Source organism: Leuciscus leuciscus (assembly GCF_965113295.1).
Source record: "Leuciscus leuciscus genome assembly, chromosome: 3".
Lineage (NCBI taxonomy): Eukaryota > Metazoa > Chordata > Actinopteri > Cypriniformes > Leuciscidae > Leuciscus > Leuciscus leuciscus.
The window spans coordinates 29762526-29789694 of NC_138727.1; the positions used below are offsets into that span (position 1 = coordinate 29762526).

Sequence of the window (27169 nt, forward strand, 5' to 3'; positions counted from 1 at the left end):
TGGTCGAAAACGACTCGTTCAAGTGTTTTAGCAAAGTGGTCCAGAAGTTCAGGGAGGCGGAAGTTAAATCAGTGGTGCTTGAGAAATACATCCCAGATCTTCCAGAGCATTTGTAGTGTTGATAAAGGAGTCTGGATCTGATATATTTCTCAAGGCTGGAGAGAGTAAAGCAGAACGTTATAATCCATGTGTAGAAACTCCCTGAAGACAGTTAATATCTGCTTTACAGACGCTCATGTGCAAATGCAGGTTTATTTTACCAAGCTGATGCTAATAATTTTACAATACTTTTAAAATCTGTTTTATAATTCAGGAAACTGCTAAAATAAGGAAGGGAGACTAACAGTAATGCTCTCGTGTGCAAAAGAATATCTTATAAACTGTGTTCAGAGCAGATGTGTGTTGAGATAGTGCGGTTCACAATACGCATATAAAGCAACACTTCACTGTGGCATCGTGTCTCTATACAGCAACTCTAGCAGGATTTAATCACTCAGTTGATCGGAACAGAGGAAGTTAATAACCACAGGAGGAGCTGATGATGTTTAAGCGGGAAGGCCTGAAAACAGGCCTTTTTTTCTGCAATTTGAAAATCAACGCGGATGTTGCTTTGATTCGGGTCCACACGTGAGTAACACGGGGTTTGAGTGTCATTGTGTGTCTGGAGCTGCTGTGTATGGAATTACTTTTGTGCCAATAATAATGAACGTAACTTTTCAAGAAACTTATGAAAATATAAAGTGAAACTGAATAAAATATCTTTGAAACTGAAAAAGAATAAATCACAGGCAAATTTTTTGACTTCGTTTTTAATACACTGCATGTTTCGCTAACCATTTTTCATTTTTCTTTCGCTGATCTGAACTTACAAATGCGCTTCCAGAGTTTTCATTTACGTTTCTGAAGTTTTCGTTTACGCTCCCTGAGTTTTCGTTCGCCGCTCTGAGACATTGCTCTCGTGGGGGCGGGGCTAGCAGCAATGTGTTCTCATTGGCTACTGATTTTTTGATTGACAGCTTCTTCACCTGGAAGTGAAGACGTCAGTGTTGTGTTTATGTGTGGATGTGAGCATCTGTAAGTGCAGCTTTCTATTTCATTTTAGTGATATTAAAGGTCCCATGACATGCTACTTTTTGTAGGCTTTAATATAGGCCTTAGTGGTCCCTAGTACTGTATCTGAAATCTCTTTCCAAAAATTCAGCCTCGGTGCAGAATTATAGCCACTACAAGCCAGTCCCAGAATGAGCTTCCTTCAGACAGGCCGTTTCGGTGTCTGTAGCTTTAAATACAAATGAGGAGGAGAAAGGCGGCGCAAGGTGGAGGGTGGGTGTGGCCTTGACCATTCTTGCGCAACGGTAACATGGCGTGCATGTTTACGTTGGATATAGCAATGGCACGAAGACACGCAGTCTTTCAAGCATTTCAGTTTGACCCAGAATCTGATCCAGATGGAGAAGCAACGGAGGAAGAAGTTGCAACTCAGCGGCTCCAGCAGGACGTTTCCGAATGGTTAGTTTAAAATATTATGTCTGGATACGGTACTTTATTCAGATGGCTTACAGTTATTATCATGTAGCTAACGCTAACCTACTGTTGCCTTTTCATGAGAGATCTGTAATGTCTGTATTTATCTTGTTACAATTACATCAAGCTCTGCGATCTTGAAATGCAGATATCGCGCGCGCCATATAACCAATAGGAAAACGGTTATCCAAATAACAAAGACGTGTACAACACTCGCGTTACAGTGTGTGTATTCACACACATAAACTGCATAGCTAATGTTACAGCCACATTCTACGTGTAAAATCTAGGTAACCATAAACAGTAAAGCAACACACTTATATATCATTAGTTGACTTACTTGTCCGAGGTGTGTAGCTGAGCCAAAGAGAGTGATCCAGACTTTAGTTTCAGACGTTCAGCAAGCCCAGCTCTGTATTGACCCTTCGGTGTTCATTTGTACATCCAATTATTGAGCAATTGTTATGCTTCGCTCGCTCAAAAGCCATGATATCTCTCGTGGACAAACTAAAATCGCGCGCGCGTTCCTACTTCCTAGCGCATTTTCTCATGGGCGGAAAATATTATCTGGGCGGGCAAAGCAGAGACAGGGGAGGTAACATTTCCTCCTTATGACGTCATAAGGAGGAGATTCAAGATCAGCGCGTATGAGCCTCCATTTTCTCAAAGGCAGAGAAAGATAGCAAAAGCTCGATTTACATCGATTGAAATTTTTAGAAACTTGGGGACCATATACAGGCTAGGGGAACTCATATTAATGTTAAAAAACCTCAGAAAGTGAAAATTTCATGTCATGGGACCTTTAAGTTTATATCTGTATTTATTTGCTTCTACACTATATTGTTGAGATGATTTCTTATAGAAGGAATAGTACAGACGAATGATATCATTATCATTAGTCATCGTCGCTATCAGGATACTGTATAGCCTACTGGTGGTAAGTCCGATTTAAAAAAAATTTTTTATTAATACTATACTAATACTATTTATAATACAGTACTTGCTTTTTTTCAGGTGGAGAGGCATTTTAGAGCTCAGTGAGAGCCCATAACATTATACAGCAGTGTTGTCTTGATTTAACTGTTAGCCCAATCATTACATGACTTGTTTATCTACATTCGGTTACAGTCTTCGATTAGATCATATTTCCCCCCAGCCACCCCAAACATCATTGGGCTAGAGTACTGTACAGTATCTGTACTGTAGCCTATAGTACAAAAAGTACTGTATCAGTCAATGACCGATGTCATAGGACCAGATTAATTTGCTATGCATAGTTTTTGAAAGAGGAGAGACACGACTTGACCACAGACCACGTCTCTGTTCATAATATGTAAACACTTTTATTTTGAAGTATCGCCCTGGTCTCAATATTTGTGTGTGATAAAGATGACTGATAAAGCTATTATATGTAGCTAGTATGAGTAACAAAATGTTTTTTTTTCTGTGTCCATATTTGACTAATAATAATGCAAAATATTGCACTTCAAATGAACATTTCTGAGAAAAATGTTTAATAGTCTTTAATAATAAATTTATGTCCAAATTAAAAACTTAATACATGCAAGTAATTATGACTGAAAACATCCAGCAACTAGGGAATACACAACCATGGATACATGTTTATATATAGGGCTATACAGCCATCTACAGGTTACACAACAGTATTACAGATGATAAATGCTGCATGACTCCGAGGTAAATATTTAGTACTGTAAAATCCCTTAAAACATTCATATAATTTGTTTGAAATAAATATTTTAAGTCTGCAACTTGTTACTGTATGTGGGAGTTCAAAGCAGTTTGTATTGTTAGATTATAATACATTTCCTCTCTCATTTTCCAGGGAGTGTATGGGATTAATATCCTGCCATGATTCAAAACTGAAAATAAAGTTCTGAAAGGTTGAAACTAAGTGTTCGAAAACTCAAAATCTTACAAAAAAAAAAGTTTTGAAACTCTGAAAACAGAGTTTTGCAGGCTTGCAAAGTGGTAAAAAAAAAAAAAAAAAAAAAAAAAATCTCTGCAAACATAATTTTGATTTTGAGTTTTCTTTTTTCCGCGTTTCGAATTTGTCACTGTTCTCCCTGTGTATAGTTTGTTCTCCAGATTTGAAACCTTGTAAATGGTGATCTGAAAACTGGTGTGCGAATAGGTTAAAAAAAGTTTTGAATCTCTGAAAACTGAGGTTCGAAAGGGCGAAACTTATTACATTACATTACATTTGCACTCCTATTGCAGACTATTTTTTCAGAGCTCAGTTTACAACACCCACTTTGCGGAGATATGCCCACACAGTTGCGAGCTTGCGACTCACGTGATTTGTGGCAGCGTTGTCACGCAGCTCTGCTCTGAAACTCTGAAACTCAGACTGAGCGAAAATCATAGAGGCGAAAATGAAGCTTCGCAACCCAAGTGGTACTCGATGCAGAGCCAAATAGGAGGAGCTAGAGCTCCAGCTCTTCCCCTCGCTGTTGCTCCAGAGCTCTTAGAAAAACATCCCTATTATCTCTAGCCTTGGCTACCGTATATAGACCGCCAGGGCCTTACGCTGATTTCCTAAAAGAGTTTGCAGATTTTCTCTCAGACCTATTAGTCAATGTCGATAAAGCATTAATTGTTGGAGATTTTAACATACAAGTAGATAATCCAAATGATGCGTTAGGAGCTGCGTTTACAGATTTATTAAATTCATTTGGGATCAAGCAAAACGTCACCGGACCAACATGAAGTCACTGATCACTACATGGTAACTTGCATATTACGTACTGCTGTAATATGTCATGCGGCGTCGCATTATCAACCAGGCAGAACAATCCTCCCATCCACCATAGATAATTTCTCAAATTGCTTATCTAATCTGTCTCAGCTGCTGCCTGAACCCAAACAAACAGATGAACTAGAAGAACTAACTAGCACTATGAGCACCATTCTCTCTAGAACATTGGATGTGGTTGCACCTATTAAATTAAAAAAGGTCAGAGAGAAAAATAAAGCACCATGGTATAACAATACTACGCATGTTTTAAAGAGAGAAACCCGTATTTTAGAGCGTAAATGGAAACAAACTAATTTAGAGGTCTTTAGAATCGCGTGGAAAGACAGTATGTCACGTTATAAAAAGGCCCTAAAAGCGGCCAGGGCTGAGCACCTCCGCAAACTAATAGAAAACAACCAAAACAATCCAAGGTTTTTATTTAACACCGTGGCTAGACTAACAAATAAACAGACGTCACCCGAACAAAATATCCCGTTACAGTTCAGTAGTAATGATTTCATGAACTTCTTCACTGAGAAAATAGAAAGCATCAGAACCACAATTGTAAACGTTCAATCTTCAATCGCGCCTTATAATTCAGCTTCAATTATCACCCCGAAAGAACAATTACAGTGCTTTACAACTATAGAACAAAAAGAGTTAAATAAACTTATCACTTCATCTAAAACAACAACATGTTTATTAGATCCTATACCAACTAAACTACTGAAAGAAGTGTTACCTGTAGTGGAAGAGCCTCTCCTCAATATTATTAACTCGTCTTTATCTTTAGGTCATGTTCCAAGAACATTTAAACTGGCAGTTATAAAACCTCTCATTAAGAAACCACAATTAGATCATAATAATCTAGCAAATTATAGACCCATTTCAAATCTTCCATTTATGTCTAAAATATTAGAAAAAGTGGTGTCCGTTCAACTGGGCTCTTTCTTGCAACAAAATGATATCTATGAAAAGTTTCAGTCTGGATTCAGACCGCATCATAGCACTGAAACTGCGCTTGTTAAAATCACAAATGATTTACTTTTAGCTTCTGACCAAGGCTGTATCTCAATACTAGTTTTACTTGATCTTAGTGCTGCGTTCGATACTATAGATCATACATTACTCTTAGATCGACTACAAAATTATACTGGTGTTCAAGGACAAGCACTAAGCTGGTTCAAATCATACCTATCTGACCGCTACCATTTTGTCTATTTAAATGGAGAAAAATCGATCATAACTCCAGTAAACTATGGAGTGCCGCAGGGATCTGTGTTAGGCCCTCTGTTATTTTCAATATATATGATGCCACTTGGAAATATTATAAGGAAACATGGAATTAGTTTCCATTGTTATGCTGATGACACTCAAATATATATTTCATCACGGCCGGATGAAAACGCTAAATTTTAATTTTAAATGATAAAAGATTGGATGACGCGTAATTTTCTTTTATTAAATCCAGACAAGACAGAGGTAATACTTATCGGTTCAAAAAACCGCCCACAAAACATCGCACAATACAACTTTAACATCATAGGATGTCCTGTTACTTTATCCTCTACAGTAAAAGACCTGGGTGTTATACTCGATTGCAACCTGTCTTTTGAAAATCATATTTCATATGTTACAAAAACAGCCTTTTTCCACCTTAGAAACATTGCTAAGCTACGTAATATGCTATCAGTTTCTGATGCAGAAAAGTTAGTTCATGCATTCATGACCTCGAGACTGGATTACTGTAATGCTTTATTAGCTGGTTGTCCTGCATCCTCAATAAACAAGCTACAGTTAGTCCAAAATGCCGCCGCTAGAGTTCTTACGAGATCAAGAAAATATGATCATATAACACCGATTTTATCATCACTGCATTGGTTACCTATAAAGCTCCGTATTAATTATAAGATATTGCTACTGACTTACAAAGCCCTAAACGGCTTAGCTCCAGTCTATTTAATGGATCTTCTATCACCCTATAATCCATCGCGCTCTTTAAGATCACTAAATTCAAGGCTTTTGGTCATACCTAGGATATCCAGAACCACCAAAGGAGGGAGAGCATTTTCACATTTGGCTCCAAAACTCTGGAATAGTCTTCCTGATACTGTTCGTTGCTCAGACTCGCTCTCCCAGTTTAAAACTAGATTAAAGTCGCATCTCTTCAGCCAGGCATTCTTATAATCCTACAGTTCAAACTACAATCCGGCCTCTAGCTCATAAATGCCAGAGGAGAACTGGCCCCCGACTGAGCCTGGGTTCTCCCAAGGTTTTTTTTCTCCATTAGGTCACCTGATGGAGTTTTAGGACACCATTAGGTCACTTGATGGAGTTTTTCGGTTCCTTGCCACTGTTGCCTTTGGCTTGCTCAGTTGGGGATATTTTGGGGATATTTAATTTTATCAATCAATAAATTCCTCTTGAAAAAAACTTTGTTGTATTATTTTAATTTAATACTGTGAAGCTGCTTTGATACAGTCTGTATTGTGAAAAGCGCTATACAAATAAACTTGACTTGACTTGACTCTTCACCTCGCTGGATTTAGTGGGCGGGGCCACGCAGGCGCAGGTTAACTTTCGCGATAAACACTATCAAGGAGTTACGTCACGAACGATCTTTTCACGCAGCATTGCATTCTGGGAAGGCACCACCATTTTATGTGGTAACTATCCGTTGCCATGGTTACTTCTACAGTGAGGCCGAGAGAAATAGCAAAAGAGAGAGAAAGAGCAGCTTGATATGCGTTTGCATTTTAGCGATACACCACAGTTTCTTGGGAAGATACAGATGATGGACAACCAGAATACGACTTTTACCGCCGCTTTTACCGACTTTTACCGGCGGCAAAATTGGGATGTGTATTTGCTGCCTTTTACTGCTGAGTGGCGCTGTAATCACAGACTTTGAAAAGTGTCAGTTTATTCTCTTTATGACGTAATCGGCCGCGGCAGTAATCTGAGCTGAGGTCACAGATAAATTCAAGATAAATATTGTGGTTAAACGAATTCAAATTCATTAAATTTAAACAACGTAGACACACGTTAACATTGTGTGCCCAGTTTTTCTATAATTTAGAAAGGCTATGTCAATAGGTTACTTGTCATTTACTTCGTGTTATTTTAATGTGTTTGTAGATTTATTAACTGAAACATAACAGTGAAATAAATTAAAATAATTTACCGTAAAATTAAAACATTTTCAGGACTTGCAGTTACTAACCGATGTTAGTCGGTTTAGCATTCTTTGTTATATTCAGAATTAAATAGGCTTACATGTTGTTATGATTATCAATTGAATTCTTTAATAAATAATCAACCACAATGCCAATTACTGCCGCAGAAAAAATAAACCAGTCGAATTTCAAAGTCGTTCGCGAAATGACTAGGCTATACCGGGTGGCGCAAGTGACAGGGCAAAACAGCAGCAACTGCGGCATTTTAAAAGGTAAGTTTCCTATCTGTTTATTAAAAAAAAAATTAAAAAAAATTTAAAAAAAAAAAAAACTTTTTTCATTATTTGAACAAAAATGAGACTGATTGAATATGTAAAAATATAAACAAACAAAGCAGCGAATAAAATAGACTTTTAGGGAAAAAATATAGGCCTAGGCTATGCTACAACAGAATTGGTTAACATTAACGAAAGCAAAATATATAAAAATACATTTCAAACAAAAATGGTGTAGCAATATTTTAGAACTCATATAGCCTATATTAAATATTTTATATTTATAAAATAAAATTACCATTCATTTCCATTTTACATTAGGGACAATTTTTATCCAACAGAATGGCTGAATTTACATCTGCATAATAATAATAATAATAAATAAATAAACACAAAAAACAGCACAAGGTCTTGTAAAAACACTTTTATTTTTTCGACACATAATTTCGTTAGCTACAAAAATAGTAGCTACAATATAATTTGTTAATTTTGACACAAGCAAAATGTAAATATGTACAATTTTTTTTTTAACATAAAAAACCATTTAAAAAAAAAAAGAATTCTAACTTTAAAATGGAGATGACTACCATATCTAATATTGTAGACGTCGGTGAGCAATAGTATTCCTCGGGGAATTCGTTCACCCTGTCCTTGATCCGCTTGCAGTCACAGCTAGTCATGCGGGGGAATCTCTGGGCAACTGAATTAGTTATAAAGTGCCTTACGTTCACAGGCAGTCCACGTTTGCCTCTCGAACCATCCCAGTTTGTTGTGGATGCCCACTCTTTACTACACGATAAACACAATGCGTGCAATCACACACACTCAGAACACACATTTTACGCCATTGAATGTCACACAATAGGAAAGAAGACTTTAATATTAATGTTAGTAGGGTCGGTTGTGAGTCGGAACATACACATAATGAACATATAGGCCTAGTTGACATACACTAACTGGCTACGCGGACGGCGCCGTCTTTGATTTAAAACAAGTAGCCTACTCGCTGTCTCGCTGCCATAGCTATAAAGTTTGTGTAAACTCATCTTTCTTTATATAGACTCCTAAGCCTTTTCTGTCAAATGGTTCGCCAGCTGATGTGCCTTAGGATAGTAGCCTAATTAAAAAAAGCTAACAGCCATTAGTGTATGGAAACTTTATTAATGAAAACACTTCCATACACTGGGTGTAGGCTATAACAACATAAGTATTTTATGTGTAAATTTTTTAAGTAAAGTAAAAATGTAATTTTAATACTAAATCAGATTTTATATTAAATGTTCATATAAAATGTTCTATGTGTAATTAAACTGCGATGTAAAAAAGCTTTTTGCGTAGTGGTGGCCACTAGCGGTATGAACCGTCAGCAGCGATAAGGTATAGCTAAGAGCGCTCCAGACCAACCTTACGAACGTAGGCTATGACTTACAGAAGGTATACTTAACTAAGAAGGTTTCGGAAACCACGTATTAACGATAAGGTACTTCTTAAGGTACAACTTAAGAACGACGTAGCGTTAAGGTAGTTTCGGAGAACGCACCCCATGGGGTCTCTATATTTCCTTCCCAGCTGACACTAATATGCAAGTGCACAGCAAAAATCACAACTTGTGCTTGCTGCGAATGCAAGTTATTTAAGGTGTCTCAACTGTACACAGTCTACCCTACAGTGTGAATTCGTTACAAGGTTTCATTTAATTAAATTAATGTGCAGCCATTTGTACAAATAGAGTCTATAGGCCTACTACACTGTTGTAGCCATTAAATAATCTCATTTAGTATCATATTTGTTAAAATATTATAATGTTATTTTTTTCCATCTATGTTGAATATGAAAAGTGAACAGCACGAGTAAGATAGGATGCATTATATCGAGAGATGGATATGGAGTGGGTCAGACATGATTTTGACCACTTCATTAAGTTTTGTTTAGTAGAAAACCTTTCTTTAAAGTGAATTTCGTTTTCTATAAATTGTATCTTAATTTTAATCAATTTTTCATCTACCAATTGCCTGGATTGAATAAGTAAGAGAAGCAAATATAACAGACACTAATCATGGAGGCGCCCGCGCGGTCACTTGCATTGCACGTCAGCTGGAGCGCATCTCATCCTCCTAACTTAACGAAACTCAGCGTATGCCTCACACAGACATGATAAATACATCAAATACACAAAGCTTGAAATGTCTTCAAACGAAATAATTCAAAACGAAAAGAAAAAGGCTACTCTCTGATTATGTCTTTATGTGCATTTCTCTCAAGGTGCGTTCACGCGTTCACTACAAATATGGCGATCGTCAACTTCATCTTTGCAGTCGACACTGTCAGAAAACACTAGTTTATTGATAAAAATCAATGCACGCATCACCGGATTTACAAATACACATCTTGCTTGTTGCACGCACACATATTATTATGTCGAAAAAACGAAATATTATGTTGAAATAAACATCTTTTAGAATATTTGATTAAATGCTGATTGTTGCGCTTGTTCAATTTAATAAAATTAAAACTTTAATTGTGATAATTAAAATAATTGAAAATTAAATATTTAGTGGCCAAGTTTTGCTAATTTATTAAATGGGCTATTATATGCCTATTGCCTATATTAAGTACGTCATATTAAGACAAGGCATATATTAAGTTATTTTAGCTGTTATGAGAAAAATAAATCTAACGAAATCTAAAATCTAAATCTAAAAAAAAATTCTAACGCCAATTCAACATGCCAGAATAAAACCAGATTTTTGAACAATGCGTAACGCCACTCGGCCTGGTGTGCCAAAACACTACATTTTAAACTTCAATGTTTAATTCAAAACAATCTCAGAACGTATTGTGACATTTTTTTAAAGCAGTAGCCTAGCCTATTTACATTAAGGGCATTGAAACCAGGATCTTAACTAAAACGCGTTCCGCGTAATCTCTCAAAAATTATGCCACACTACTCTATGTATTTTTTTTTTTTAAGGACTGCTTTTGAAATCACTATAAATTACTATGCAATTGTATCGCTCACGAGAGCTCTTCATTTATCTAATTCCTCAATAGAATAGTAAAAATATTCAGCGTCATTGCTCCTAATATCGTCTCTATTTTTAACTTTTGATTCTATTTTTTCAGTTCTAAAATTGATTCTATCTTTGGTTCTATTCTGTTGTAGCCTAATAGGCCTATTTATATAAATGAAAAAATATGCCTATTAGGCTTAGGGTTTTATCTTTAACCCACTTACATTTTAAAATACGGCAATTGCTGCTGTTTTGCACAATGTCCCTTTGCGCCACCTTGCGGTCATTTCGGGAACGACTTTGAAATGCGGCTGGTTTCCGCGGCGGTAATAGGCATTCTGGTTGTCCACCATCTGTATGGATTAAGAGGAAGCGTAAGGAAACGGGCTCTATCGGGAGAGACTAAATAACTATGCTAGGCAGCGTTATTTAGAGAAACTGCTTGTCACTAAATTGACAGCAGCAGCGACTACGAACACTCAGCATGATTTCAAAAGCAACATATTTCAGCGCCAGATCGCTTTTTATTTAACACAAATGAACAAAATTAATACTCTGTTAGTCAACAAGAGTTGTTTCATTTGTTATAGATATATCTGTACCGCGAACAGTTATAAAAAGACACATTTTTAATGACGTACGACTCGCATTGACAGAATGTACGATCTGTCCGCTTACACGGCAGGTCCAAAATGCACGTATCCAATTCATATCAGATTTATTTCCACATATTTCCACATATAAATGACGCCTGAAACCTTCCTTTTTACCGGAGTCTGACACTGCCATTTCTGTTTTATTATTGATAAGTCTGTCTGATACTTTTTTGCCATTTCTGTTTTCTTATTTTATATTTTAAGTTACTCCTGTTTAAGGCTGCTCTTAGCTTTGCTGCACTTATCTGTGTTGTGCTGTTATGCAAGTATTATTCTCTTTTAATTTTGTAGTTCTGTAAAGCACTTAGGTCAGTCAGTGGCTGTTATAAAATGTGCTGTATAAATAAAATCAGGTACTATGAAAATAAATATTGAGTTTTGTAAAATATAACAATGTTATGTGAAGTGTGTTCTTGAAATATATTCATAAAATGTATTATTTTATCTTATTATACCCAAAATGTTGTGTGGAAAAAAAAGTGTTGTGTTCTTGGGATATAGCCTACTTATGTAAAAAAAAAATTATCTTATAACATTTTATCTAGATTTAGGATTAATTTTATGTTAGATGAACATTTAGCTAATTTAGGCTAATAGAAACAAATAAATCCAACTCAACACTTGTGGGAGAGTGGAGCAAGTGACTTTTAAATTATCTTCTCCCAAATTTGGTTGGAGAGGATAATCTCAGAGCACATTTGTTATCTTGTTTTTCCTCTAGTGTGGGAAGTCACATGGCTGGTTTTAGAGTACTGGACTGCTTGTTTCCATTTAATTAAAATAGCTTAATGCATAGCCTATCAAGGTTGAGTCTATCCAAAATTACAGTCAATATTCCATTTAAATGTACAATATAACAAAAAAAAAAATACAACTGGCCTGTTGGAATAGCCTATGCTTTTACATTTACGTACAAAAAGGGCAGATTAGGTAACCTAGTCTTATTATTTTTTTATTTCATAAATTAATCAGATGATTTAGATTAATTCACAAATAACACACACGTTAATGCCGTGGACAAAAAATAAACGGGTGCCAGATAGTAACCTTTCACATTGCCTTTTAAGTCTAGTAATTTACATAATCATATCGCAGATGCTTTTGTCCAAAGCGGCTTTAAAAAGTGAGGAAAACAACAAAACTGTTCATCGTAATAAAGAGAAAATAATACACAGAAACAAAGTTTCAACAGTTTTTAGAAAAACACACACATAGTGTGAGCAATGTTCTTATTAAGTGTTTACAAGTTTGTCACAGAAACGATAAATAATTAATCATAATCATGACAAATATTAGAGAAAAATACAATATTATGTGTGCCAGCATCTTGCCTATCAAAACAAGCTTGTCTTTTTTTTCACGGTTGAACTTGCACTAACATTAACAGGCTTGATAGCGCGTCATGTTCCCTTTCGTAGTCACTCCGAGTGGGGCTTCGCTGCAGCGTCAAATGGGAGGAGCTAGAGCTCTAGCTCACCCTCGCTGGATCTAGTGGACAGAATGTCTCGGTTACGTATGTAACCCTCGTTCCCTGAGTAGGGAACGGAGACGTTACGTCGGATGACGACGAATGGGGTTTCGCTTAGAAAGCCTATCATCTTCGAGTATAGAAAACGAGCCAATGGCAAAGAAATGCCATGGGTCTGCGGAATTTGCATAGCGTACTGTATCTCCGCCCCACCCTGGGGGTATATAAGGAAGTGCGCTGGCAACATGCAGATATGTTTTCGCTTCGGAGCCAAGTTCATCACTTCACTCCACAGCCAATTCCTGAGTATCATCTCTATTCTCTTCGAGACGAGCCTCTCTCCAGGTGTTGGTGTGACAGCGAGTTCCAGCGAGTGCACATTCCCTGCTTATATGTGCAGTGATTTGCCAGAGTTTGTGTGTTTATCTCCCTGGTCGCTTCAACACTTTGTAGAGAATTCTCCTTTCATAAAAGAGCTTGCACGCGACACGTCTTTTTAAAGATGCCTCGCCCGTGCACTTCTGGTTGCGGTAGACTCGTTTCTGACTCTGATGGGCACAATCGCTGTCTTGTGTGTCTGGGTGTTGATCACTTGCGGGAACATGCCCATCGCACGGTTGCGGTCGAGACTCAATGATCTCTCTCGAGTGAGAGTCCCCTCACCCGCACCCCGATCTACGAGCTCCACGAGAGCTGGTACTTCGGCTGGCGGCCAGGGTGACCTGAGGGTTACGGTGTGGAACAAAGCGCCGACTATTCCACGCTCCACACCTCCCTCTTGCACCGCGCAACTCACGAGTGTTCCGAATGAGCCCGCGGTACAGTCCTCTGACTTGCCGCGGGTCTCATTCGGCGCTCCAGAGGAAGATTCGATGTCAATCGCTGCATCACAAGGTTTGCGTGAGTCCTTGGGAAGTGACGATTCGGCTGTGCTGCCACCTTCGGGTGTCCCAGCATTGCCCGAGTCTGATCCCGAGCTGACGGCCATGCTTTCCCGGGCAGCCGCGGCCATTGGCCTCGAGTGGTCTCACTACCCGGTCCAGTGCGCTCGCGGTTGGACGATTGGTTTTTGGGTGCGGCCGCTGATCCCTGTCAGCGTCCGACCCCAATGCCTTTCTTCCCGGATGTGCATGAGGAGGTCACAAGGTCCTGGAAGGCACCCTTGTCTTCCTGCGATCGCTCGGCGACCTCCTCCGCCTTGCCTCCTCTCGATCAGGCGGCTGCCAAAGGGTACACTGGGGTTCCCCAGGTTGAACGCTCTGTGGCCATGCAATTGTGTCCCCAGAGTGCTTCTTCCCGCGGCGACCCTAATCACCCCTCCAAGGCCTGTAGGTTCTCCTCCACCCTTGTGGCGAAGGCCTATAGAGCTGCGGGGCAGGCAGCCTCCTCACTGCATGCCATGGCGACACTCCAGGTCTACCAGGCCCAGATGTTGCGTGACATGCACGAGGGGAGTACTGACCCAGGGCTCTTTGATGAGCTGCGTGCCGCCACCGACCTTGCTCTCCGAGTGACGAAGGTGACCGCACGCTCCCTGGGTCAGGTGATGTCCACTTGCGTGGTCCAGGAGAGACACCTGTGGCTTAACCTGGCCGATATGCGGGAGGCCGAGCGAACCCGGTTCCTCGACACCCCCATATCCCAGGCTGGCCTCTTCGGCGGGGCAGTCGAGGATTTCGCCCAGCAGTTCTCGACTGCCCAGAAGCAGACTGAGGCTCTCAGACATGTCCTGCCCCGACGGCCTCGCCACTCCCCCTCTGTCGCCAGACCCCTGCCAGAGCACGCCCCCGTGGGACGCTGGTCCTCCCCTGGCCTCCTCTGGCAGGACGCGGCTAATGACCGTGCCCCCGCACCGGGCCGCTATGCCACCCACGCCTGGGCCGGTCATTCCGCCTCGCTGCACCACCGAGGGTACGTCTGTGGTCCGCATGACCCCGCTGGTACAGTCTTTGGGAGCCTGGTTAGAGCTTCCCAGACTGTCGCGCTGGGTCGCGAGGACCATCAGGCTCGGCTACGCGATTCAGTTCGCGCAATCTCCTCCCCGCTTCAGGGGAGTCCGCTTCACGATGGTCGGTGGCAATGCCCCTGTCATGAGAGCGGAGGTCGCCACCCTACTGGCGAAGGCTGCGATTGAGATTGTCCCTCCTGCCGAAATGAAGTCCGGTTTTTACAGCCCCTACTTCATTGTACCGAAGAAAACCGGTGGGTTACGACCAATCCTGGACCTGCGCGTCTTGAACCGCTCCCTTCACAGGATGCCGTTCAAGATGCTCATGGCCAAACGCATTTTCGAATGCGTGCGGCCGCAGGATTGGTTTGCAGCGATCGACCTGAAGGACGCCTACTTCCATGTCTCCATTCTTCCTCGACACAGACCGTTCCTACGGTTTGCTTTCGAGGGGCAGGCATACCAGGACGCGGTTCTCCCTTTCCGGCTAGCCCTGTCTCCTCGCGTCTTCACGGAGGTCGTCGAGGCAGCCCTTGTTCCTCTACGGGAACACGGGGTTCGCATCCTGAACTATCTCGACGACTGGCTGATCCTAGCTCACTCTCGAGACCAGGTTTGCGAACACAGGGACCTAGTGCTCCGGCACCTAGCTCGTCTGGGCCTTCGGGTCAACTGGGAGAAGAGCAAACTCTGCCCCGTGCAGAGGATCTCTTTTCTCGGTATGGAAACCGACTCGGTCGCCATGTGCGCGCAGCTTACGAGCGAGCGCGCGCAGTCACTGCTGACTTGCCTTCGTCAATTCGAGGGCAAGAGTGCGGTTCCACTGAAACTTTTTCAGAGGCTCCTGGGGCATATGGCATCCGCAGCCGCAGTAACGCCGCTCGGATTGCTTCATATGAGACCGCTTCAGCTCTGGCTTCGCGATCGAGTCCCGAGGTGGGCATGGCAATACGGCACGCTCCGAGTCCCAATGACTCCGACCTGCAGTCAGACCTTCACCCCGTGGTCGAACCTCAGTTTTCTTCGGGCCGGAGTGCCTTTAGAACGAGTTTCCAGGCATGTTGTTGTATCAACAGATGCCTCCGCCACGGGCTGGGGCGCCATGTGCAATGGACATGCTGCCGCGGGCTCCTGGACAGGACCCCAGTGCCTTTGGCATGTCAATTGCCTCGAGTTGCTGGCTGTACGTCTAGCCCTGCACCGCTTCCGTGCGTTGCTCAGGGGCCAGCACGTACTAGTCCGATCAGACAATACCGCGACAGTAGCGTACATCAACCGACAAGGTGGTCTACGGTCCCGCCGTATGTCGCAACTCGCCCGTCACCTCCTCATATGGAGTCAGAAGCATCTGAGGTCACTTCGAGCCATTTATATCCCAGGAGACCTGAACCGTGCGGCCGACGAGCTGTCTCGGCTTCGGCCTCTCCCTGGAGAATGGAGACTCCATCCCCAGTCGGTTCAGCTGATTTGGGATCAGTTCGGGGACGCACAGGTAGATCTGTTTGCCTCCCACGACTCGTCCCACTGCGACCTGTTTTATTCCCTGACCGAGGGCATGCTCGGCACGGATGCACTGGCGCACAGCTGGCCGCGGGGCCTCCGCAAGTATGCGTTTCCCCCAGTGAGCCTTCTTGCGCAGACCTTGCGCAAGATCAGGGAGGACGAGGAGCAGGTCGTGTTGGTTGCCCCGTATTGGCACAACCGCACCTGGTTTCCAGAACTAGTACTCCTCGTGACAGCACCTCCCTGGCCAATCCCTCTGAGGAAGGACCTGCTTTCTCAGGGACGGGGCACCCTATGGCACCCTCGTCCCGATCTTTGGAACCTCCACGTGTGGCTCCTGGACGGGACAAGGCAGGTTTGAGTACCCTACCACCAGCGGTGGTGGCTACCATCACTTCCGCTAGAGCATCGTCCACAAGACATGCCTATGCGTTGAAGTGGAACCTCTTCGTCAACTGGTGTTCTTCTAAACATCAAGAACCCACGAAATGCCCGATCAGTTTCGTGCTTTCCTTCCTGCAAGAAGGGTTGGAGCGAAGGCTGTCTCCCTCCACCCTGAAAGTGTATGTTGCCGCCATTGCCGCACATCACGACGCAGTTGAAGGTAAGTCTCTGGGAAAGCACGACCTGATCATCAGGTTCCTGAGAGGAGCGAGGAGACTGAATCCTCCTCGCCCTCCTCTCGTTCCCTCTTGGGACCTCTCAGTGGTTTTAACTGCCCTGCAGAGTGCTCCCTTTGAGCCTCTGCAATCAGTGGAGCTTAAGTTCCTGTCGATGAAGACAGCGCTCCTGGTTGCATTGGCCTCCATCAAGAGGGTAGGGGACCTGCAGGCATTCTCGGTTGACGAAGCCTGGAATTCGGGCCGGCTAACTCTCACGTGATCCTGAGACCCCGGCCTGGATATGTGCCCAAGGTTCCCACCACTCCCTTTCGAGACGAGGTGGTGAACCTGCAAGCGCTGCCTTTGGAGGAGGCAGACCCAGCCTTGGCACTGCTCTGTCCAGTACGCGCCCTCCGTGCTTACGTAGACAGAACACAGTGTTTCAGGACCTCAGACCAGCTCTTTGTCTGTCATGGTGGGAAGCTGAAGGGAAAGGCTCTCTCCAAGCAAAAGTTGTCTCACTGGATAGTGGACGCCATTGCTTTGGCATACCAGCAGCAAGGTCGACCATGCCCCCTTGGTGTGACGGCCCACTCCACTCGGAGTGTGGCATCTTCTTGGGCTCTAGCGCATGGCGCCTCGCTAACAGACATCTGCAGAGCTGCAGGCTGGGCGACACCTAACACATTCGCGAGATTCTACAATCTCCGAGTGGAGCCAGTTTCTTCTCATGTACTCGCTTCAACTAGCCGGTACTAGATCCTGCTCAGGTGTCTTCGCTTGCTCGCCATTCCTCTCCTCGGACGGTATACGTGCGATATTTTCCTCAGGTGAGCCTAAAAAGCCCTGAGTCTCCTCCAGCACTGATGACGTCAACGCCAGAGTTATGCCACTGGCAGCTTTCGCGCTTGGCTAGGTGCCTCCATGTGCATGGTTCCCCCTCTGGGCGACCCCCACATGTGTATTCCACTGTAAGCCTCCTTGAGCATGTGTCTTTCCCTCGGGAAGCCACCTTGCCACCCCTGGGGTTGAAATATTCCACCTGCGGCTGGACACCCCAGTGTTCTAAGTCCCCCCCTTCGGGTTGGGCATGATTGCATATTTCCACTGAGATATGCTTCTCAGTGTACCTTGGTATTCCTGTGTTAAGTAGGAGTCCTTCGTCCGTGCCAGTCTCACGACAGGGAGCTCAGACTTACGCAGGGCACTGGAAGACAGTCGAGAGGTGGCGTGATTTCACTGGGAACCCCATTCGTCGTCATCCGACGTAACTCGGAGTGACTACGAAAGGGAACGTCTCGGTTACGTATGTAACCCTTGTTTCCTGAGTAGGGAACGGAGACGTTACGTCTCCCTGCCACTTCCGCTGTACCGCTGGAACGCCTGAGTTCAGTCTCGGCTCCTCAGCGAAGACATATCTGCATGTTGCCAGCGCACTTCCTTATATACCCTCAGGGTGGGGCGGAGATACGCTATGCAAATTCCGCAGACCCATGGCATTTCTTTGCCATTGGCTCGTTTTCTATACTCGAAGATGATAGGCTTTCTAAGCGAAACCCCATTCGTCGTCATCCGACGTAACGTCTCCGTTCCCTACTCAGGGAACGAGGGTTACATACGTAACCGAGACATTCTGTCCACTAGATCCAGCGAGGGTGAGCTAGAGCTCTAGCTCCTCCCATTTGACGCTGCAGCGAAGCCCCGCCCACTAAATATAGCGAGGTGGAGCTGGAGCTCCAGAAAAGGGGGAGCTCGAGCTCTAACTCCTCCCATTTGGCTCTGCATCGAGCACCATCTCAAGCATTGGTCAAGAGCAGAAGGCCCTCCCTCCAGGCTTTTTTTTTAAGTTGCGAGGTTACGAAGCTTCATTTTCGCTCAGTCTGAGTTTCAGAGTTTCAGAGCAGAGCTGCGTGACAACTCAAGCTCGCAACTGTGTGGGCGTATCTCCACAAAGTGGGTGTTGTAAACTCAGCTCTGAAAAAATAGTCTGCAATAGGAGTGCAAATGTAATGTAATGTAATAAGTTTCGCCCTTTCGAACCTCATAGTTTCAAAACTTTTTTTCACCTATTCGCACATCAGTTTTCAGATCACCATTTACAAGGTTTCAAACCTGGAAAACAAACTAATACAGTGGGAGAACACTGACAAATTTGAAACTCTGAAAAATTGTTTGCGCAACATCGTAAACATTTTTTTTGCAGTTCTGAAGAAGGAAATCTCAAAAACAGTATAATGTTTACAGAGATATTTTTATTTTTTTACATTTTGCAAGCTTGCAAATCTTATTTTTCGATCTTGCAAAACTTTTTTTTGTAAGATTTTGAGTTTTCGAACACTTAGTTTCAACCTTTCAGAACTTTATTTTCAGTTTTGAATCATGGCAGGATATTAATCCCATAGGAGTGGAGCAACTTTTCCATAAACAAAATTCTGATGCTGACAGAGGATGGAGTGATAGTACTAGAGATCCACTGTCCCTATCATACAATAATCTTACTTTGTTCAGACACATCACCTTTGAATGACTGGGATCTTGATTTTAAGACACCTGATTTATTTTATTTTAATATAAAATAGCAAATATTTTAATTTCCTCTAGATTAAAACAAACACAGTTCACAAGTACACAAGAGGTTTCACTTTATTCTTATAGTCTATGCTGATCTTGGATTAGCATACCAACAGCATATGAATGTTAAGGGGATAGTTCACCCAAAAATACAATTCTCTCACCCTTTTACTCACCCTCATGCTGTCCCAGATGCCTTTTACTTTCTTTCTACAGATAAACACGAATTAAGATTGTAAGGAAAGTAATCCATCTCTACGAGTCCTAAAGACGCTTTAAAAACCACACACAGTGACCGTGACGGTAATCCATGCGACCTCAGTGTATGAATCAATGCCTTCTGAAGTGAAACAATAGGCTAGATAAGAAAAATACTAATAATGTAAACTGTTTTAATTATTAAAAATCACTTCCGACCAACTGTCTTATGTACATGGGTTACAATTCACTTGTATTATATGGACTCACAGAGATGGATTATTTCCTTAAAAATCTTTGTTTATGTTTATGTGAAGAAGAAAGTCATATACATCTGGGATGGCATGAAGGTGAGTAAATGATGAGAGAATTCTCATTTTTTGGGTGGACTATCCTTGCACTGCTTGTATTCAGTCACTGTTTTGTTACTTGTTCTGCAACAGGAACTGTTCAAAGAATCATTGCGTCATTTAAAATGTATATTAATTTTAAATATGTATTCTGTATTTGTAATTGTGCATTTTGTATAGTAATGCATATCATGAGAATACTGTGCATTACATGTATAGTGTGCACAGTTAATGTTTTGTGGATTCTGGTCTTTCCTGTCTCAACATAATTGCATCCAAGACTTTCACTTTGATACTTGTGTATATGCTTTAGTGACAATAAAGAATGTACATTTATTTGAATTCATATTTTCAATTACATTCATTTAACTGGTTGTATAAGTCACAATTGAAACTGTTGATGATTGTTAAAATATATTTACAATTTTAAATTTTAGAATATAATATTAACTAAATGAAATAACTAAATACAATTATCAGCATCATGCAAAAAAATAAAAATAAAAATGGCAACAAGAACATTCTTCAGGTGACATTTGTAATGAAATGCCCTTTGAGGTCTGTATCATCTGACAGCAGGCCAGCGATTGTTATTTTCATATTGTTTAAATTCCTCTTATTTAAGTGATCATTCATTTTGATGGTGTAAAATGCTAGCAATGAGTAGTGTGATGGCCATGGTTGCCAACATTGATTACCTGGTTGAAGTGAAACTTTCTTGACGGCTGAATATATCACACACATTTGCTAGTATTCTCTTTAAATTGTAACAGCTCAACCTAATCAGAGCCTAACATGCAAAAGAATCATCAGGAATAAACAAATATTCTCTGAAAACATTGGACACTATACAATATTTTAAGTATTATATACAGTACTTTAATGTACAATTACACCTGAATAGACTGAATAGATCTCTTGTGCTCCTAAAAGCTTCTGTCGACAAAGTAGTAGCAGCAGGTAAATACAGATAAAAAAACAAAACAAACATAACTTAATATCACTAAAATGAAATAAAAAGCTGCGTTTACAGACGCTCAAATCCACACATCGTTAGCCTCATAGCATAATTGCCTAAGTCATTTTTTGGCCAAATTGACTTAGGCAATTATGCTATGAGGCTAACGACATGTAAACACAACACTGATGTCTTCACTTCCAAGTCAAGAAACTGTCAATCAAAAACTCAGTAGCCAATGAGAACACACTGCTACTAGCCCTGCCCCCACGAGAGCTATGTGTCAGAACGGCAAAATAAAACTTCAGAAGCGTAAATGAAAACTCTGGAAGCGCATTTGTTAGTTCAGATCAGCGATATAAAGATGAGAAAACAGTTAGCAAAACATGCAGTGTATTAAAAACGAAGTCAAAAAATTTGCCTGCGATTTATTCTTTTTCAGTTTCAAAGATATGTTTTTCAGTTTCAATTGAAAAGTTTCTTGAAAAGTTACGTTCATTATTATTGGCCCAAAAGTAATTCCATACTGTGCTGTTGGCAACTAACAGCCAACTCTTGTTTTTTTATTACTATTGTGTACTGTACGTACATTTTTTGTGCTTCCTTGTCATTCGTTCATCATCTGCATTTAATTTTTCGTAAAGCATTATTCTGTTGCGCTTCTGCTATGATAAACAAACATCCTCTCTTGGATTGCGTGCCTAACCGGAGGCCAGTTAGTGAAGCCGCCTTTCCAAGTGTCAACTTTTAAATACCCATTCATTTTCATTATATAAACTCACCGGATGGATTCTCTTCATTCGTGTTTATCTGAAGACAGAAAGTCATATGCATCTGGGATGGCATGATTTTTGGGTGGACTATCCCCTTAACATTCATATGCTGTCGGTGTGTTAATCCAAGATCAGCATAGACTTATAAGAATAAAGTGTAACCTCATGTGTACTTGTGAACTGTTTGTTTTAATCTTGAGCTCCAAATAAATTAAAATAGTCGCATTATATCTGGTGTCTGAAGATCAAGATCCCAGTCATTCAAAAGTGATGTGTCGTGTCTGATGAAAGTAAGATTTCTGTCTGATGGGGACAGTGGATCTCTGGTACTACCACTCCACCCTCTGGGTCAGCATCATAATTTTGTTTATGGAACAGTTGCTCAACTTCCTGCAAAATGAGAAAGGAGAAGTATTATACTAGTCTAACAACAATACAAACTGCACATAACAAATTGAAGACTTAAACTATTAAAGGTCCCATTGCATGAAAATTTCACTTCATGAGTTTTTTTTAACCTTAATATGAGTTTCTCTAGCCTGCCTATGGTCCCCCAGTGGCTAGACGTTTTGATGGGTGTAAACCAAGCCCTGCAAAGAAAATTTGGCCCGCCCATGAGAAAATGAGCTGCGCGAGCGCGATATTGGTTTATCCTCGAGAGACATCATGGCCTGCAAACGAGTGAAGCATGGCAGTTGTTCAGTGTTTGGATGTACAAATGAACACCAAAGTATTTTTTTAGTTCCTTCATCCGAGCCTCTGAAGAACCAGTGGGTTATGTGAATTTCTGATGTGTAATTGTTCAAGTTCAGACAGATAATCTTTCTCTCAAAGTCGTTCAATACTGTTTATGCATCAGTAAATCAAGCCAGTGACTAAACGATCAACTTAACGTCGTTTCTCTTAGGGGCCGATCACACCTGACGCGTTTTTGGCAGTGAGAGGCGCCTATTTTCAATTGGTTTCCTATGGCAGCGAGCGTTCTGCGCGCTGTTTAAGCGCCTGCTGCGCCTCGCGTTCAACCGCCTGCTGCGCCTCGCGTTTTTGAAGTTGAAAAAAAAGCAACTCCAAGCGGAAAAAGCGCCCGACGTCATCGCGTTTTTTTTCCACTGTCCAATCGAATGAATGGAGAGGCGGGATTTCCGTTGTAGTGATGAAAGCTACAGTTGCTTGAACGCCCGGAGAGTGCGATGATGGAGGATACACTTGTGGTGCTCTCGCGGGTTACCAGGAGCTTAACGAGTTCACGAACCTTAACTACCACAATGTGAACAGAAAGTAAATAAAGTTAATAAAAGGCTGATTTGACGTTTACTTGACTGACAGGACAGTTGTTTCAGTGGTTGCCTAGCAACATAAAAAACGCAGCGCACTGCTCGTTCTGTGTGATGGTAAGGCCGTGTGTCCACCAAAGCGTTTTTACTCGCGGCTGGCGTGTTTTTTCAATTGTTTTCAATGGGAGCGCCGCGTTTTTAAAACGCCATGAGCGTAACGAGGCGCTGAGCGTCTTTTTCACGCCGAAGCGCTGAGCGTTCTGCGTTTTTTACTGGTCGCCGAGAGTTGAAGAATGTTCAACTTTTGGTAAAACGCAACGCTCATCACTGTCACTTTTTACCCAACCGTCCAATCACAGTGGAGGAGGGGCGGGACTAATACCACACCGACCAACCGCGTCCGCCACATGATTCTGCTTGTACAACGTCAACAGATGACAACAACAAGCATAATAACGGAACAAAATCAAGAGCCAGAGAAAATACATTACATTGTATTGACATTTTAATATAGAATCAACACAGAAACAAAATATGTGTGAAATGAGATACTAGTAAGACTTTCGCGGATATTCCGTATCATAACAAGCAAAGTGTCTCGGTCTCAACCGTCTCAACTGCCAAAACGCTCTCAAGCGCCCACAGCTGAGCGTTTTTAGCAGAGCGCCTAGCGTTTTCAGCTGGCTAAGAGAGTTAAAAACGCTTTGGTGGACACACGGCCTTAGGCCTTTGGTGGATTTGTCCACCAAAGCGTTTTTAACTCTCGGCGACCAGTAAAAAACGCAGAACGCTCAGCGCTTCGGCGTGAAAAAGACGCTCATGGCGTTTTAAAAACGCGGCGCTCCCATTGAAAACAATTGAAAAAACACGCCAGCCGCGAGTAAAAACGCTTTGGTGGACACACGGCCTAAGTGCTGTGTGCCTCGCGTTTTCGAACCTGAAAAACGCGTTAGGTGTGATCGGGGCCTTAGTAGGATGAAAATAATCTTACTTAAACTGTGATTAATACAGAAAGCGATCAAAGAACAATCCCTTTCCAATCGCCCAAGCTGTCAATCACACAGCGCGAGTTTATCTGGACACTTGCCAAAACTCGTTATGAAATCAATGACGCTATTACACTGCACAACGAAGCTCTTACTGTACTTAATTCATGTTAGCATTGGTCAAATCATTAGTGAGGGTGCAGAAACTGCGTTGCAATGATAAGATCTTCATTCACGTGATCAACAGGCTGTCATCTGCTCAATGCTCATCACTGCAACCTTTTATGCGATGGGAATAGATCTAAACACTTAAAAAACGTCTCACAATTCATAATCCTGATAGCTGTAATAGTAAAAAAAGTATAATAGCTGTAATAGCAAAAGTTTTCGAGAGAGTTTCTCCAAACTTCAACTTTTGATCTAAAAAACATACTAACATTATAAGGGCACCCCAGGAAACATTCTAAAATAATACAATAATCCATGCAATGGGACCTTTAATTTTAAACTAATGAATTAATTAATCGATTAGCCTGTTTGAAAAGTATTTTCAGTCTACGAAATAAAACTAGATACAAGTTATTAAAAATGTCACACATGATAAGAATTCTATTATTAATTACTGAACCTTCTTATCTTCTTAGGTTTTGTACATATGAAAAAGCAAACATTATGATGTAATCGAAGAAAGACTGTGTAATTGTATGCAGATAAGGTTGTGTAATGATTGGGCTAAATAAAGTCAAGTCAACACTGCTGTATAATGTTGTCGGCTGTACATTTTTCCAGTCTTCAACTGTCCAATTTTGGTGAGCTCGTGCAAATTGTAGCCTCTTTTTCCTGTTTGTAGTGGAGATGAGTGGTACCCGGTGGGGTCTTCTGCTGTTGTAGCCCATCCGCCTCAAGGTTGTGCGTGTTGTGGCTTCACAAATGCTTTGCTGCATACCTCGGTTGTAACGAGTGGTTATTTCAGTCAAAGTTGCTCTTCTATCAGCTTGAATCAGTCGGCCCATTCTCCTCTGACCTCTAGCATTTTCGCCCACAGGACTGCCGCATACTGGATGTTTTTCCCTTTTCACACCATTCTTTGTAAACCCTAGAAATGGTTGTGCGTGAAAATCCCAGTAACTGAGCAGATTGTGAAATACTCAGACCAGCCCGTCTGGCACCAACAACCATGCCACGTTCAAAATTGCTTAAATCACCTTTCTTTCCCATTCTGACATTCAGTTTGGAGTTCAGGAGATTGTCTTGACCAGGACCACACCCCTAAATGCATTGAAGCAACTGCCATGTGATTGGTTGATTAGATAATTGCATTAATGAGAAATTGAACAGGTGTTCCTAATAATCCTTTAGGTGAGTGTACACTCCTGGACAAAAAAAATTAAAGAAGAAAAGAAAAGAAAAAAGAGTCCGAGCCAAAAATGGCAAAATATATAGTGGTCTTTTAATGGTCATAATCATTTTAATCACAAATCACTGGTCAGGAAATTAACAAGAAATGCACAAATAGATAACGTAACTTAGCTCAAAATTGCCTTCCCAAACTTGCAGACAGCATTTTACTGCAAGCAGAGTCAGTGTTGTTCCACTCAGTGTGCTGATGGTTCATGAGTAGTTGAAAAATGTCTCCCAGTTTATTTGAGTTTGATGTGAGACCGAATATTCACTATTGGTTCAAATCTGGACTCTAACCAGGCCAAAACATGAGCCTGATGGACCTGATGCAGGAGCATTGTCTTGTTGAAAAAATAGCATCTGATCATTCCTTTTTAGATAACAACTTTTCATTTAAGGGAAGCCATTCTGCAATATTCTCCTAAACTCCAAAGCATTAAATAACTTTTCACAGTGAAGTAGCTCACCAGTGCCAGCAACTAAAAAGGCTGTGTTAGCCTTTTTACCCTCATGAAAAACTTTTCCCCAAATTGCAAATGAAATTGAGCGATTAAAAAGCTCTTCCTTTATATTATAATCACTAAAGTGGTTAGTCAGTTCAGTGCAAACTCATTGAGTGTGAAAACTGTTTTTATCAATGAATCTGACTAAATTTCAAAAATGATCTTTTATTTACATCGTGTCTTTGCTTTGTTTGTAATAATGAGAGGATTTGTGTGCTTAGTAAACATAAACTCATTCAGCATTTTGAGTGATACTGAGTAGATTCTCACTACTGGTATCACCTTTGATTGGTCATTATTTTTAACAGAAAGGCCTGTGATTGGTTACAATACTCAACGCTTCAAAATCACGTTGAACCCATTAAACACATGCAACACAAATATACTGTAACAACCAGGTCACTTGAATTGACTTGCTTTTCTCTTTGATTAAACAATTACAAAGTATATGTTAGCCATAGTAATATAACTTATTACTAAAGTTAATCCTGATTCCTGCAATAAAAATATTACTTTGCATTGACCTAACCGGGCAGCCAAGGTATGGCAACCTCCATACCCAATTTACGGAGAATTGCATTTATTGTATTTCTCACTAGATTTTTAAAGTAACTGCTCTGGAGCATCACTATGCAACTTGTGTTTCATTGTGATTCATCATTCCACACACTCAGGGCCCTATCATACACCCGGCAAAATGCAGCGCCAAGCGTGACGGAAGTGTTTTGTGCTAGTTTCAGCCCGACACAGTTATTATTTTCACGTCCTGCTCCACATTTTTTAAATAGCAAATGCATTTGCGCCCATTTGTGCGCTGGTCTGAAAACGAGGTGTGTTCAGGCTCATTGTTGGCGCATTGCTATTTTGAGGCAGCTGAAAAACCTGGTCTAAAGTCAATGGCGCAATCTTTTTTTTTTTGTTATTTAAAGAGCGCGTTAGTAATGTGCGCCTATAAGGGGCTCCACAACACGCACCAACTCTGCTTATTAAACACACAGGGACGCAGGACGCAGCAGCACACAAACATGCCAAATATTGAAAATAAAAGGATTAAAATTTAAATGATTAATATTGTGTACATAAAGATATGGTGGAATCCGACTTGTCCTGTAGATGATGTGCACGAGCAGATCCGTTTGCGCTCTGGAGACGCGTTCAGCTTTTCTGCTTGCAAAGTCCGCCATATAAATATCAATCCGCCATAGCGCGAGCGCAACTAGCTTTTAAAGGGAAT

At 41.5% G+C, this 27169-nt stretch overlaps 2 protein-coding genes across 2 annotated transcripts in view; both read left to right on the forward strand.

Moving 5' to 3' along the window:
• The window catches only part of nalf1a (NALCN channel auxiliary factor 1a), a 200525-nt gene that overhangs the window by 23750 nt on the left and 149606 nt on the right, over nt 1-27169 (forward strand). The gene's annotated exons all lie outside the window — the stretch shown is intronic.
• On the forward strand, nt 13959-16687 carry LOC309495583 (uncharacterized protein). The gene is made up of 2 exons (XM_082165368.1): nt 13959-14891; nt 15334-16687. Exons 1-2 carry the CDS (start codon nt 13977-13979, stop codon nt 16678-16680), a joined length of 2262 nt encoding a protein of 753 aa, XP_082021494.1. The 5' UTR covers nt 13959-13976; the 3' UTR covers nt 16681-16687.